This window comes from Onychostoma macrolepis, chromosome 24 (assembly GCF_012432095.1).
Source record: "Onychostoma macrolepis isolate SWU-2019 chromosome 24, ASM1243209v1, whole genome shotgun sequence".
Classification (NCBI taxonomy): Eukaryota; Metazoa; Chordata; class Actinopteri; order Cypriniformes; family Cyprinidae; genus Onychostoma; species Onychostoma macrolepis.
In genome coordinates, this window is record NC_081178.1 from 21,214,082 (window position 1) to 21,229,363 (window position 15,282).

Here is a 15,282-nt window from a genome sequence, read left to right on the forward strand (position 1 = left end):
TATATTTCAATACTTTCTCACGCAGTTATATCGTTGGGTAATTATACTGTATATAAAATGTGGGCATCAGGGAACCGCTATTAATGTGCGGGGCACTGAAACTGCTTTCAAATGCACAATCGACTTTTACTTTCAAGATTCGCAATCGCACGTACTCTGTTTACTATGGAGTGGCAGTACTTACCACACATTTTACAAGATCAGATGCTTGTCAGTGGTGCTCAGGATCTGTAAATCATTCGCCATCATCCTCAGTCATCTCTCCTTACTCTGTTTATGTGGTAAGTTAAATCTTATGTACTGTAACAGGCTACAGTACCTTTAGTGGCTTGCGTTATTTTGTTAGAACGCATTATTTGCTTTCCGTGCCTTTCTGAATACAGACACCAACCCATCCCTGCGCTTCACATCCCCTGCACAGCCTGGAACATAACATTTATTTCATGATCTGCCATCTGTCCTCGCTTGTTTCTTCACAATACCTGCAGAACCTCTGATGGTTCGGCTGGCAGCTGGCCTAGAACATGGACGGATATATGCAAATGTTGAGGGTGTAACTATTAGTGATCCTGACTGTTACATCACAGTCGGTGTTATGTTCTCATTCGCCTATTTTTCAGTGGTCTTTTTTATTCACGAGATTTACATAAGAAGGAGGAAACAATGGTGTTTTAGGCTCACGGTATGTCATTTCCATGTATAGAGCTCTTATTATTCAACTATGCCAAGGTAAACAGTTGTCCATTCTATGGCACCTTTAAAGGAATAGTTTAAACAAAAATGTAACTTATGTGTCATTCACTCACTTTCATGTCGTTCTAAACCCATATGACTTTCTTTCCTCCTTGGAATACAAAAAAACTGTATTTAGCAGAATATCCCCACCTCTCTTTTCCATATAATGAAAGTGAATGTATATTGCAGTAGCAAGAGAGCACTCTAAATGGTGCCCATATATTCCCATTTTTCTGTAGGCACTTTTTGTTTTTACTTTTTAACTTTTTCTATGAATGACTCGCTTCTTATTAAAAAATACATATCTCTTGTGAAAAAGAAGTGCGCTTAAATGAAAAAGAAGTACATTTTAAAAGAAAAGTATTCTTTTTAAAAGTACGCAAAAAAGGATGTACTGTACTTTTTCATATAGGACAGCTATTTTATGTTGCTATTCATGCAAAGTCTGTAACATCTGTAATAAGCATGACAAAATTGGCCTAAAGTTTTATTTTTTATTTATTTATTTTCAAATAAAATAGTGCTCAAGCTGTCAATAAGTGAAGACAAAACTGAAGTGCATTTTGCTATGATAAATATTTCAAATATTAGTATTCAACATTCTACATGCAAAAGTAGTTATTTTGCATTGTGTTAAAATGCCCAAACAAATAATAAATCAAGCAAGATTATACTATCTTACTACCTATTTTATTATTATTATTATCATCATTATAATTATCGTATTTGTATGGAGTGGGTATTTGAAATAGAAAGCCAAGTCAAAAGCATTGCATTATGGGATACAATATTACATACAGTGAGTGCACTCTATTGTGTAAACTATACTCAATTTGACAAATGTCATATGTCATTGAGGTATGCTTTGCATACAAAAAATAACAAACTATCTGCATAGTGTACATACTCTTTACTGCATACATTGTAAGTGTAGCGTATGCTAATCTAAACATAACAACCGCGATAGACCAATGCAGGTCATCATGTTCGTAATACAAGCCAAGAAAGTGATGAATCAAGGCTGCCTTGGCACTAATTGCAGACACATAGCGAATCTCGCAGGAAGCATCAGTCGGGCTGTGACGAATCGAATTCAGCACAAATGTTTATCCTGATGTCTTATCCTCAAGCATAGCAGATTGGAAAGTGCCCAATCTAACACCTGGACCAGTAAGCGTCACATTAATGATGACAGATTTTCACCGGGGAACACATGTTTATTGATGTCAGGCCAGCTGACTGGCTGACATTGTATAGGATGTGCCAATAGGGGATGGGGAACTATAAAACTTTGGACTGCCTTCCACAGCTTCATTTGCAATTGTCTGTCAAGGGTTGTCCAGAGAATACAAGCAATCTAGATGGCGTTTATTGCATTTATTGAATGTCTGTTTTCTCTAGTATTTTCAATCTAGCTCTATATTGGTTTGTAACAGGAAGGTTTTGACAGCCACATCATTCTCGAGTTGATCTGGGAACTGGTAGGTCCCAGGTACTCGTCAGTTGGGTATTAACTCTATACTACCTCTCTCAAACAGCTGAGTTCCTGTTCCTCCTGTGGGGTGTGTATCTGTGTTATGCGGTGAGGACGGTCCCCTCAGCGTTTCATGAGCCACGCTACATGGCCATCGCAGTGCACAATGAGCTCATCCTCTCTTCCATATTCCACATTTTAAGGTGAGTGACTGCCACTTCTCAGACATCTTAATTTTAAGCCCCACCCACATTAAAAGATATAAATAACTTGCAATAGATACAGATATTGCCTTCGCTGCACGCCCCCAAATAATAACTCACTGGTCGCTCTTTTCCATGCAATTACAATGAAAGAATAAAAAGGGTACAATGACTTGTGCTCTTTATTCCAAGTCATGTGGTTTATGTGAAGAACAGATCTAAATATAGGTTGTCTTTCTTTAAAAATCTTCCTCTTCAATTGATTGTTAACCGCTATTATAGGATCATTGGGTCTTAAGAACCATCAATCAGTTTCATTAAATGGAAAATCCCCCAAAGAATCATTTGAATAATTCAGAGGTTAGGATTTCTTCAAGCTTTGATGAAATTGTATTCGTTCATTTGCTTTGAGATCCTTTAATAATCAGAACTAATTTGGATACTTGGCAAAACAGTCTCTCTTCACCTGTTGCATTATTTCACTAAAATGATACACACGCTTAGTAGTTTGAAAGGTTTTTTTTTTTTTAATTTATTCAGTCATACTATTTTAAAGTATTCTCATCATTGACAAACCATTAATTACGACTTTTGCCTCAATAATCTCCTAATTTGCTGCTTATTAATAGTTAGTAAGGTATAGTTGTTAAGTTTAGCTATTGGGTAAGATTAGGGATGTAGAATATGGTCATGCAGAATATGTGCTTTATAAGTACTAATAAACAGTAAATATGTTGATAACTGACTTGCTAATAAACAATTAGTTTAGTAAGAATAGTAAGAATTGGTCCCTGTACTAAAGTGTTACCATTTATTCTTATCCCTTTTGCCATTTCAGACACACTTTTGACAGAAACCAATGATTTGGCATTGTTTGAATATTCATTCTGAATGCTCAGTTTACTATTGATATTTTTGATTAAGCTATCAGCTCTGGCATTTGGGCAGTGATTAAACCCCCCTGTGCTATTTGAACAATTTTATCGCTTTTTTAGTTCTTATGATAATTTTAAATGCTTTTTTGAGGAAGCTCAGCTTCCCTTGCCCGATGGACTGACACTGCTTTCTAAAGAGTCAGTTTAGGGTTGTGGAGAGTATGAATAACTTCAGCAGTAATGAGGCACTCATTCAGGCAGGGACTTAGCTTGAACTCTTACACAAGATAAAGGCAGTTGACTTCAAAGGCAGGGCATGTGATTTTTAGAAGTGCTGCATCGCTTGCTGCTTTCTCCACTGTTTCTACAGTAATTAATCACAGTACAGAGCCATGGGATAGTGTTACTTAACTATCTGTATTTTGGTGTAACAGCACCCGTGTCCTTTCATCATAAACAGTAATTAGTGTATTGTGGCAGCCAGTTTTGAGCATACACAGGTCCTTTCTAGCTTACCTCAGTTATTTCAGAAGGTGATGTAACAGCAATATGAGGAAACCTTATTTTCTGCATTTGAATGGACATGTCCATGCTATTCCATGTAGCAGTGCATCTGTCATCTCAGAGGGACCGTCAGTTTCCAACCAGATTAAAAGAGCTGGAAGCAACAGAGCTGCAAACCTCACTGCAAACATGGTGAAGGTGAACACAGTCTCCCAGCAGGTCAGCACAGATAGACCTGAAGAAAAAAAAAATATGACCGAGCACAAATAAACACAGCTTAAATCTAAAAATAAACCTGCTGTATTGGAGCTGTGCACATGCTCTGTCATCATTGTGTGACTGCAGGTTCGATTATAGCTTGTGTCATTTGCAAATGCCATTCTACCTTCACAGACTGAGGCAACAATATGGGTGCGTCTCAAACAGCTCCCTAGCTCCTGAGTTCAGGAATCAGTATGTTGTGTACACAAATCCAGGCACTTGTATGGACCTGGCTCAAAGTTGAGTTTAGCCTCTTTAATCACTCACTTAGTAGGTTTCATTTTAGTAAAAATCCTGTTTTGTAGTTGCAGTAGGTGACCATATAAACATGCAATGGTTTTATTTTGTTCAGTCTAACACCAAAAAAAGTAAAAAGTGTAGATGATTGTTCACTTGTATTCTGTAAATCCACCCACAGGTTCAGCAATGATTAATGATTCTGCATAGAATTATTTAAATCAGAGTAATAGTGTAGAGTGTAAGAGTGTGATAAAAGCATGCTGTAGATACTACCAAGGTTTATGGGCGAGAAAAGTGAGCAAAACATGTAACATTGGATGCTGCTTCAAAGCTGGACAAAGTTGTAACATTACCATATTACCCACTTTGCTGATACCATATATTGAAAATTATATCAATATGTTTATTTAATTTGATATGCATTCATAAAAAGTAAGTTAAATTACAAAAGAATTTGGTTGTGTAAATAAGCATTTCGGAATGCGACCAGAGCCACATCTGTAATGCACACATACCAGATAACTATATTATTATTATCATTTTTTTCTGTAAATCCATCCACAGGTTCACTCTTGCCCCTGAACTGCATCCGGACTGGATGTTGATGCTATTCTTTGCTCATACACACTTGACAGTGACTGTCACTTTGGGGTTACTGCTTGTGCCAAAGGTAAACCCACCAATCCTCTTTCATCCTCTTTCATCCTCTGAATCATTTGTTGGCTAAAATCTAATTTTACAGAATCTCTTAAACATGTCTTTCCATGTCTTTCCCACAGTTCTTGTTTGCGGGTACGCATCTAAGGGATGACATTGCTACAGAGGCCTATGAAGATGAATTGGACATGGGCCGGTCTGGGTCATACCTGAATAGCAGCATAACGTCCGCCTGGAGTGAGCACAGTCTGGACCCAGAGGATATTCGGGTAGGTGCCCTGATTTCTTTCAGGCTTTCTTTTCCCCTTGACTCTCTCCTGCCTTAGTAATTAAATGAAATTTCATAATCTGCAAATATCTCTTGACCCCTTGTCCTATAACTGACAAACATACTGAGCCATGGCAGTTTTTTATTGCAGACACCAGAGGAAATGGGCCAGCTAAGTTCTATTAATGGCTGTGGCGTAAGGTCTTGCAACAGTCTTTGGGAAAAACGTACCAACGTGAGCAGAGGTTTTCGTTTGTTTGTTAGAGCTGAAGAAGTCTCTCACCAAAGACTCAAATTTTGTTCATAGAAAGGCCATTTTGCTAATGGGATAAAGATCTGCTCTTGGTATAATTGTCGTTGATGACTTCAAGACACAGCTGCACGAAATACTTTGATGTTCTTCAGAGGCTGTTTCAGACCTAACAATAAAACATGAAATTTTCGTATTTGACACCGTCCCAGACTGTCCTGTCTCTAATTAGTGTAAAACAGCATGTTGGTTTGGTCTAACGTCTTTGAGGCACTGTCTGTAGTTGCATATAATGACTAGTTCTGCATGCTTTCTGTGCAATAGAGCGTCTGCTTGACTGTAACTAGAATCATTTCATTTTTATGCTTCTACATCCAGGCATATGTTATGAGTTAATGGCCCATTTTGTCTTCAAATCCACAGGAAGAGCTGAAGAAACTCTACTCCCAGCTGGAGATATATAAGAGGAAAAAGATGCTGGCCAACAATCCTCACCTGCAGAAGAAGCGCAGCTCCAAAAAGGGCCTAGGTCGCTCCCTCATGCGCCGCATCACTGAGATTCCAGAGACAATGGGCCGCCAGTGTAGCCGTGAGGACAAGGACCTGGGTGAACATGGAAGTAACCGCAACAGCATCTGTGTCTTGAGAAAGAACCCTTTCGACCCCTCACACTCTGTTAAGCCTGCCAAAGATGAATCCTTGAAGAGCAAAGTTTTCTCCCTTAAAAAGTCCCACAGCAGTTATGACCATGTTCGGGACCACAGTGAGGATTCCAGCAGTTCAGTTACTGACAAGATGGAAGTCACAAACACAGAAGGCTCCCTTCTCGAAACCCTAATGGGCAAGAAGCTGGTCAAAAAGTCCTCTGAGAAGATTGATGCAGCCAGTGAGTCAACAGAGTCCGTTCCCTTGGTGTGTAAGTCAGCCAGCGCTCACAACCTGACAGCTGATAAGAAACCTATTCACCCTAGAACATCCATGCTGCAGAAATCTCTAAGCGTCATTGCCAGTGCCAAAGAGAAAACTCTTGGTCTAACAGGAAAGGCCCAAGCAGCGGAGGATCCAACAAAGAAAGCTAATCAAAAGAACAAGGATGCCAAGACCCCAGCTGAAGCTGAAGAAAAGGAGGGTTATCCAAAGATGATTGTCAGTCAGTCAGTAGAGTACAAGCAGACAGCTGCCAAAACTGGTATAATGAAGCCACAGATGAGTGGAAGCCAACCCTCAATTTGCTCAGAAACAGCCAAGGGGAAAGACCTGTATGACCTCTCAGAAGTGTGCCCTTGGGAATTGGAGGACTTGCCGACTCCCTCTGAAAACAAGGTCCAGAAGCATGTGTCTATTGCCCCAGAGCAGACCACCACAGTCCATGGAAGTAGCAACAAGGCGACAAAGTCTCAACAGCAAAAGCAGAAAGGCACAGAGCAGTCACCCTCCGTGGCCAGACGTCCAACCCAGAAAGCTGCTGATAAAGCAGACATATGTCCGTGGGAGGAAGGAAATGAGGACCATGGTCAGGCAGTGGGGCCAAAACCTCACTCCAGTAGTAAGCCTGCCATGTCCAAACCCCAGGCATCTGGAGAGGTTGCCAAGGTTCTTAAAGCTGAGGTCTGTCCATGGGACTTTGAGGAAGTGTCGAGCAAGCCAAAGGACTCGGATTGCTCCCCTGATCAGAGCAGACCCAGAAAGGACACCACACCCACTGAGATCAAAGGGAAAGTAAGCTCCTCGCCTACTGAAGTCAAGGGCAAGGGTACAACTCCCACAGAGGGCAAAGCAAAGAGCGTTTTCTCCGAGCCTACTAAATCCACAGGCAGCACACTACAGCCGCCCTTTAAAGTAGAAGTGTGTCCATGGGACTTTGAGACTGCGTCAGGTCCCATCTCTGAAAAACACCCTTGTTCTTCTCAGGTTTCTAAAACAAAGGAGACCCATGCTATAAAGAAGGGAACTTCTCCTGTCAGAATATCAGAGATGGAAAGAGAGAACACAAAGGGTCCCGATGAAGACAAAATGAAATCAAACGCAAAAGACAAGTTAACCTCTGGAAAAACAAAAGAAAGACCTATCAGCCAGTCTAAACTGGCTGAGGTTTGTCCATGGGACTCTGATAGTAGTCAAGAAATTGTCTCAATGGAAAAACAAAAAAGCCCAAATGTTGCATTTGCAAAAAGCAAGAAAGCAGATGTATGCCCTTGGGATTTTGAAGATGCGGCAACTAGTAAAGAAGTCAGCCGGAGCACCGGTTCATCCACTGGCAAACAGAAAAGTTCTAATTCCAAAGGCAGAGTTACTAGTGATGTTAAAATGTCAGATGTCTGCCCTTGGGACTTTGATGACCAAGGACCAACAAAAAAAGCATGACACTTTACCTGAGTGAACCATTAGTTAGTCCTCATTATATGTGCTTTTTCTTTCATAAATACACCATGGAATATAAACTTTAATAGAATTGATGGTGATTTGGAGAAGAAAATCAACATGTCGCACAAGCTGCCTTTCTCTTCAACCTTTTGTTTTCCCTTTGTGTTTTTTGGAATAAAAGGAAAAAAAACCTGAAAAAACAAAACAAAAAAAACAAAACAAAAAAACACACACAAAAAAAAATGCAACAACTCACCAGGCATTCCAGATTTTAAAGTATTGGTTGAACCTTTAAATAAAAATGGTAGTTTACAATTATGCAACTCTTTATGTGCAATGTAAACAAGATGCCTATGCTCACCACATGTATCCTCATTAACATTTGAACTCTCATAACAGCTGCATCTGTAGCCTCTCCTTGACTCTGGCTTCCACAAAATATTGTACAAGTTCTTGTTACAAAGGAAGGTGTGGACCATGCATGAAGCGTCATGGAGTAAGCCTGATCCATTTCCTTGTTTTCATTTGTTTCATACATTATCATCTGGTTTGAGTAAAAATTCATATTTGCCAAAGATAGAGGTAAAATCCAATAAATATAAGAACTCAAACCTCAACAGCATAATAGAGACACAACATTTGTACAGTGAGCTGAATTCATGCGGCTGCTAGAAAATTAGCCTGTAGCACTTTAGTAAAGATCATGCTTAGAGAGACAGACATAAACTGGACGGAACTCCATTCATATTTGTCCTTGTTTGTTGTTTGGCCTTGCTGTTTTATGCTGTTCTGCGATCATATGTGCACATCTGCAACATTTTATTTTATTTTATTTTTTTTAGTTATCTTGACTAGAAAAAAAAGCTAGAAAAAAATTAAACATTTCCAATGCTTCCAAATTTGCTGATATATTATCCTGAATGTGCCTATTTAAATAGTCCTGTACCAGTCTTACTTTGTATTGGGAGATGTGAAACCTTTGTCATAGCCCATGTTACAAATACTTATTGAAACACTTGATGAAAATCAGCATCTTATTTTTGAAAAGAAATGAAATTTAGTTTATATATTAGTAATGTTGCAAAATTGTAAATGCTTTTTGAATGGGGTACGCTATGAAAAAAAAAAAATGAAAAAAAAGTCCACTACTCAGTTCATGGGACCATAGATATCGTTTTTCTCAGCGTAGGGCACAATCATTAAGGTTTCTGCCTCTAATGTCTTTCCTTTTTGTCTTTTACAATTAGAACACTCATGACAATATATGAAATATCAAATTCCAGTCTATCTCATATGGAATTCTAACCCAAGCCTCAATTTCTTTAATATGTATCTGGTATCCTTTAACATTTTATGATGATTACATCAGTTTACAAATACAATCTTGTTCTTACCATATTGATTTTTTTGGAAAATGTATCGATTTCTTAGAAGAACATTCTGAAACATCCCCAGTGATCGCTGATGTGAATTCAACAATGTGTCTAAATTACTGTTGGAATGTTAACATATCTTGTATGCCTTCTCAGCACATGGTCATTGGTAATCTGTAATGATGTCAAGGTAATGGTGTCACAACACATGAGGCATGAACCGTTGTACAGGTTGATGCCTAGTTATGAAATGTTCGTATAAATGTTGACATATTGCAATTGCAAACTATTTTGACCCAATCCTACAGTAACTAAATGGTTTTTAAATGTATTGACAGATTCTTGTGTTTTGTATGTGCACAATATGAATTAGCAAGAATACAGAATAAATGGTTATACCATGTATATATGTTATAGCTACCAAAGAGGTTAAAAAAATGTACCTAAATATATCATTCTTGGCATTGTGTGAAAATCAAATGATGTCACACTCCCGTTTCTCCACAGTGGGGTAAATTTATCAATGACCTCTGGTCAGTCACAATTTAACTTATAAAACTAAAAGTATCTTTCCATGCTAATATTTACATAGGTAGGTCATTCCTGTTCGGCAGTACTTTTTTTTAATACTTTCTTTCACCAGACTTTCAGAAACATGCTCTGGTAAAGCATGACATGATCAATTATGACTAAAATTTCATTAATTATATTTTGATTATGCTCAGTGGAATTAAAATGAACAGAAGATAAATCATTTTGAAATATTTTAATGTGTGTAAAACCAATTAATGCCACAAAACATCACAGATCATTCATGAGGTTTATTGCTAATACTCACAAAAGTGACATTGAATTTGACCTATAAATTCATTACCAGTTAATTTTGATGTTACTATTTTAAGCTTACCCTTTTTTTTTTTTTAGTATAGAAGCACATACTATCTGGGGACATCAACAATAATTGAAATTCACTCCATGTTCATTTAATTGTGATACTGCATTAAAAGAAAAACAACTCATATGATTTCCATCTTTCAACACTGTACATGTTATACAAAATGTATTGCCAAGTAGGAATGACCCAGGTAGTATTGACTACAAAGCAGTAACCAAGAGAGAAGTGCCACCTTCCCAGATTTATGTAATCTGCTTATAATTTATAAGCCCAAATTTCTACTATTCTCATCAGGATATGTGCTCATGGATTTCTAGGTACACTAAAGGGAACTTTCAGCAACCTATAGTTCAACTGCTCCTTAACTGTCTAGTCATCTCATACTCTTGTAAGAACAGAAGACTTTCTTAATGTATGCCTAGATGGATGTGTAAAATTGACCAACTTTGTTACATAGAGAATGTTTCTGGGAATGGTTGTTGTATCGTAGTGCATCCCTCTAGTTTACAAGTTTTACCCATCTGCAGGTCCTCAGTTGATCTCTATGTAGTATGATGTAAGCACTCAGCTCATGACCTGTTAATGTTAATGGTAACCTTGCCTATTACATTGTCTTAGTGCAATGTTTAGTTCAGTTTTTGGAGTTTACAGAAGTGATTATTTATCTATTTATGACTTGATTTTGGTTATTTAGCTCGTTTACTTGGGCCCCACGCGTGTCCCACCACTGTCACGTGTTGGGGGGACACTCCTACTACTTAACGCTGTATTGTCTTAGCTCTAACTCTCGTTGCTTCTGCATGATAATGAGAAATTAGTAAGACTGATGTTTCACTGCCCTTGATAGAACTTAAAAAAGAATATTTGATCTTTATTGGACTGTTACAAGTTGTATAGTGAGTGAAACTGTACCCTACCCACTGTATTATGTGCTTGTTATATTAAATGCTCTATGACAAGCTTATAGCATACACATAAGGAGATATTTGGTAGATTTATATTGTGTAATATTGTGATAGCATGTACATAAAAATACCTCCTCTGCAATAAATATTTCTACAAAAAGCAATTCTGTGTTGACTGAATGAAATCAAAATGAAGGGAAAAAAGAACCTTCGATGAAAACTTTACCCTTTATTGTATCTTTATGTTTTTTTTTTTTTTAAATATAAAAATCAAACATTTTAATAACAAATTAATAAGAAATGTTACCTCATAATATATATATATATATATATATATATATAAAACTACATAATATACAGGTGTGCTCAGGGATTTATTGTGGTCACACTTTATTTTAAGCTCCTATTCTCACTATTAACTAACTATTAACTGTGACTTTTCTCTCAATGAACTTCTAATATTTAGTAAGATAGTAGTCAAGTTTATGTATTGGGTAGGCATATATGTATAAGTACTAATAAACAGCCAATTATGCTATAATATGCATGCTAATAAGCAACTAGTTAATAGTGACAACTGGTCCCTTAACTATAGTGTCACCTTTCTTTCTTTCTTACTTGCTTCTATGGCCATGTGTATACTTAATCTAAATATGGTGCTAGAAAATCACATAAGTCTTGACATGAATTTTGAAACTGTCTCTCCACCATTGCTATCACTGCATTGGTTGCTAATATTACTTTAGTCATAAATAGCCCTAGAATGTCAAAACATTGCAATGGTTCAATTTAAGGACATGCCTCCTGTTTTCTGTACACACACTGATGATAATTTAGGGAATTTACGTGCACATTTAAAGTCTGAATCTGTGTTTTGTACATGCATGTTATTGATCTTATTGTATACGATTCATCCATATAAGTTTTGATTCATTCATGTTTCTTATTAAGGTTAATCAAAATTTCAACTTGATCTTCTGGTGAAATACCTCTATGGTGCTTGGTGTTTCTCTATGGCAACTTGAAACAAAAGTTTTTTTCCAGTATGGATAAAACCTTAACAGTGGTGCTTGACAGCCAGCCAATCAGATTTGACCTTGACGTTTTTAGTTAGTATTAAACCATTTCTCACAGTTTTTAGGACTTTTGTTACAACACTGATGAAACCTAAAACAGTTCCGCAAAGAGCCCTGATCACTGATTCTCACACCGGTTAAAAATATGTTAAAAATATCTTGGCTGGTTTTACATTGTCAGCATTTTTGCTTTCATTAATAATGACTGATCTCCACACAAATGCTCCAGCTAAGTGGTCATGGCCTATTCTCAAAGTAAATTTGTATCCTGGCAGTCTTAGTTCTCTCCAAGGTTTGTTTACTTTAAACTTAAAGGAAGCCTTTAAAAGCCTTCATTGCAACCACTTTAGGATATTCATATGCATGTTTGGCTCAGCTCCTGAAAAGCTTTTATGGAGATGCTGTAGTCTTTCTGACAGAGATCAATTGGTGCTCTGTATGGGGAAAGTGGATAAGACGATATCAGGTTCTTCCTCATATTTCTACCAATAGCCAAGCTGCTGAAGATCAGTCCAGTCAACTGCTGTACAAATGTGATATGAATACTTGATTCCAGTTCTTCCACTCGAAAATACACATCCAACTAGATTTTCAGAAGAATATGTGAGTGATGCTTGCTGCAGTAAAACTCTTCCACGGTGAATTTTGTGGATGGTTATCAGAGCATTTAAGGTGTTGCTAAGATGTTCTGAGTTGCCTTCGGGGTTTAAAATAACACTTATGGGTTAATTCGCCCCAAAATTAAAATTTGCCATAATTTACTCACCAAAGAAATCAGTTCATCTTCAGAACACAAACTGAGATTAATCAAATTTGAGATATTTCTGTCCCTCCACTGAAAGTCTGTTCACCGAAAACTCTTGACATTTAAAAATGCTTGTAAAGAGATCAAAAAATAAATCTATAAGATTTGAGCGTTTTTAAAGTCTTCTGAAGAGACACAGTTGTTGTTAGCCATAAATATTAATAACTGATCAATGTTTTTATGTGAATAAAAGCCTAAAATGAATCTGTTCATCATTTAGAGCGATGTCTCTTCATCACAACTTACATTGGGGGACAGGAATCTCTGAAATTTGATTAAAAACATGTTCAGTAGATGAACGAATTTCTCATGGGTTTGGAACGACATGAGGTTGAGTAAATGATGACAGAATTTTCATTTTGGGGAGAACTAATCCTTTAATATTCAGTAATACTGCATTATCGATTTGACTGCACTGATACCAAAACATATGATGATAACAAAACTTGAATTGACTTCAGCTGGATGATAGTGTTGCCAAGTCTGTAGTTTTCCCACAGAATTGGGTTACTTTTATACTGTTGCCAGGGGTTGAAGCGAAACCCCTCGTTCCCCCAGAATACTATTTCGCCCGAGAATGGGACCCTCTGAAAGAAAGATTTTACCCTCAAAGAATGTGATTTTGGAGCGATTTTGATAGCCAATTTCCCCCAAAATGTGATTGGGATAGTTTTGACCATGATTGTGCAAATTTTGAGTACCCATTGGGATGGTTTTATTACACACACCTGGCAACCCTGCTGGATGAAGACACCATGGTCTCTGTAGAGCTGCTTTATAGCTAATTACTGAACTGAATCTACATTGAACTGACTCTAACTGAATAACAATATTAATGTCTTCTGTAGAGCTGCTTACAGCCGAATTGAACTTGTTTTATAATTAATTTTCCACAGTTATTGAACTGAACTGAACTTAGCAGACTTCAGCTGAATAATGACACTATTGTCTTTATAGAACTGCTTTGCAGCAGAATTTGTTTCATATTTGATGAAGTTTGTTCTGTTATTTACCTGTTTATTACTGTGAAGCTTCTTTGAAATATTGTATAAAGTGCTGTATAAGTTTAAAAGTACAACCCGAATTCCGGAAATTTTGGGACGTTTTTTTAAATTTGAATAAAATGAAAATTAAAAGACTTTCAAATCACATGAGGTAATATTTTATTCACAATAGAACATAGATAACATTTTACAATTTTATGCACAAAATGAGCTCATTTCAAATTTGATGCCTGCTACAGGTCTCAAAATAGTTGGGACAGGGGCATGTTTACCATGGTGTAGCATCTCCTCTTCTTTTCAAAACAGTTTGAAGACGTCTGGGCATTGAGGTTATGAGTTTCTGGAGTTTTGGTGTTGGAATTTGGTTCCATTCTTGCCTGATATAAATTTCCAGCTGCTGAAGAGTTTGTAGTCGTCTTTGACGTATTTTTCGTTAAATGATGTGCCAAATGTTCTCTATAGTTGAAAAATCTGGACTGCAGGCAGGTCAATTCAGCACCCGGACTCTTCTACTATGAAGCTATGCTGTTGTAATAGCTGCAGTGTGTGGTTTTGCATTGTCCTGCTGAAATACACATCATCTGCAGGAGAGCATATGTTGCTCTAAAACCTTTATATACCTTTCAGCATTCATAGTGCCTTCCAAAACATGCAAGCTGCCCATATGCACTTATGCACCCCCATACCATCAAAGATGCTGACTTTTGAACTGAACGCTTATAACACGCTGGAAGGTCTCACTCCTCTTTAGCCCTGAGGACACGGCGTCCGTGATTTCCAACAAGAATGTCAAATTTGGCAGATTGTGTTAACCAACAGTGGTTTCGGGAAGTATTCCTGGGCCCATTTAGTAACGTCAATGACAGAATCATGCCGATGAGTCATGCAGTGTCGTCTGAGGGCCCGAAGACCACGGGCATCCAACAAAGGTCTTCGGCCCTGTCCCTTACATGCAGAGATTTCTCCAGCTTCTCTGAATCATTCTCTGATGTTATGCATTGTAGATGATGAGATTTGCAAAACCTTTGCAATTTGACGTTGAGGAACGTTGTTTTTAAAGTATTCCACAATCTTTTTACGCACTCTTTCACAGATTGGAGAGCCTCAGCCCATATTTACTTCTGTATACTTCTGCCCATATATAACACCACTAATGATACTACAGATACTTCATCAGTGAACAATTACATATTAAAGAGGGAAGCCGAGTGGCCAAACTTAAGCCTATTTGGTTACTGTAGCATTTTTTCACACCTTACAGCAAATTCTACAACCCAAGCTTCAACCATCCTTCTGTACTAAAGGTTTAATGACCTATGGGCACTGTGAACTCTTTGGATTGCGAGTCCTGATGAGCTGTAATGTAGGTAAAAGCATACTAAAAGAGTATAAA

General features: G+C 37.5%; 1 protein-coding gene across 2 annotated transcripts in view; it reads left to right on the forward strand.

Moving 5' to 3' along the window:
• gpr158a (G protein-coupled receptor 158a) overlaps positions 1 to 8,082 on the forward strand; it is a 119,210-nt gene extending 111,128 nt beyond the window's left edge. The window contains exons 8-12 of one of the 2 annotated variants that reach the window (XM_058764620.1): positions 2,274 to 2,412; positions 4,857 to 4,962; positions 5,072 to 5,218; positions 5,369 to 5,452; positions 5,891 to 8,082. In XM_058764620.1, the coding sequence (XP_058620603.1) occupies positions 2,274 to 2,412; positions 4,857 to 4,962; positions 5,072 to 5,218; positions 5,369 to 5,452; positions 5,891 to 7,831 (2,417 nt within the window). In that variant the 3' untranslated portion in view covers positions 7,832 to 8,082. The remainder of the gene's footprint in view (positions 1 to 2,273; positions 2,413 to 4,856; positions 4,963 to 5,071; positions 5,219 to 5,368; positions 5,453 to 5,890) is intronic. The other variant, XM_058764621.1, reaches the window with a different exon arrangement.
• The last annotated feature ends 7,200 nt before the right edge of the window (positions 8,083 to 15,282 follow it).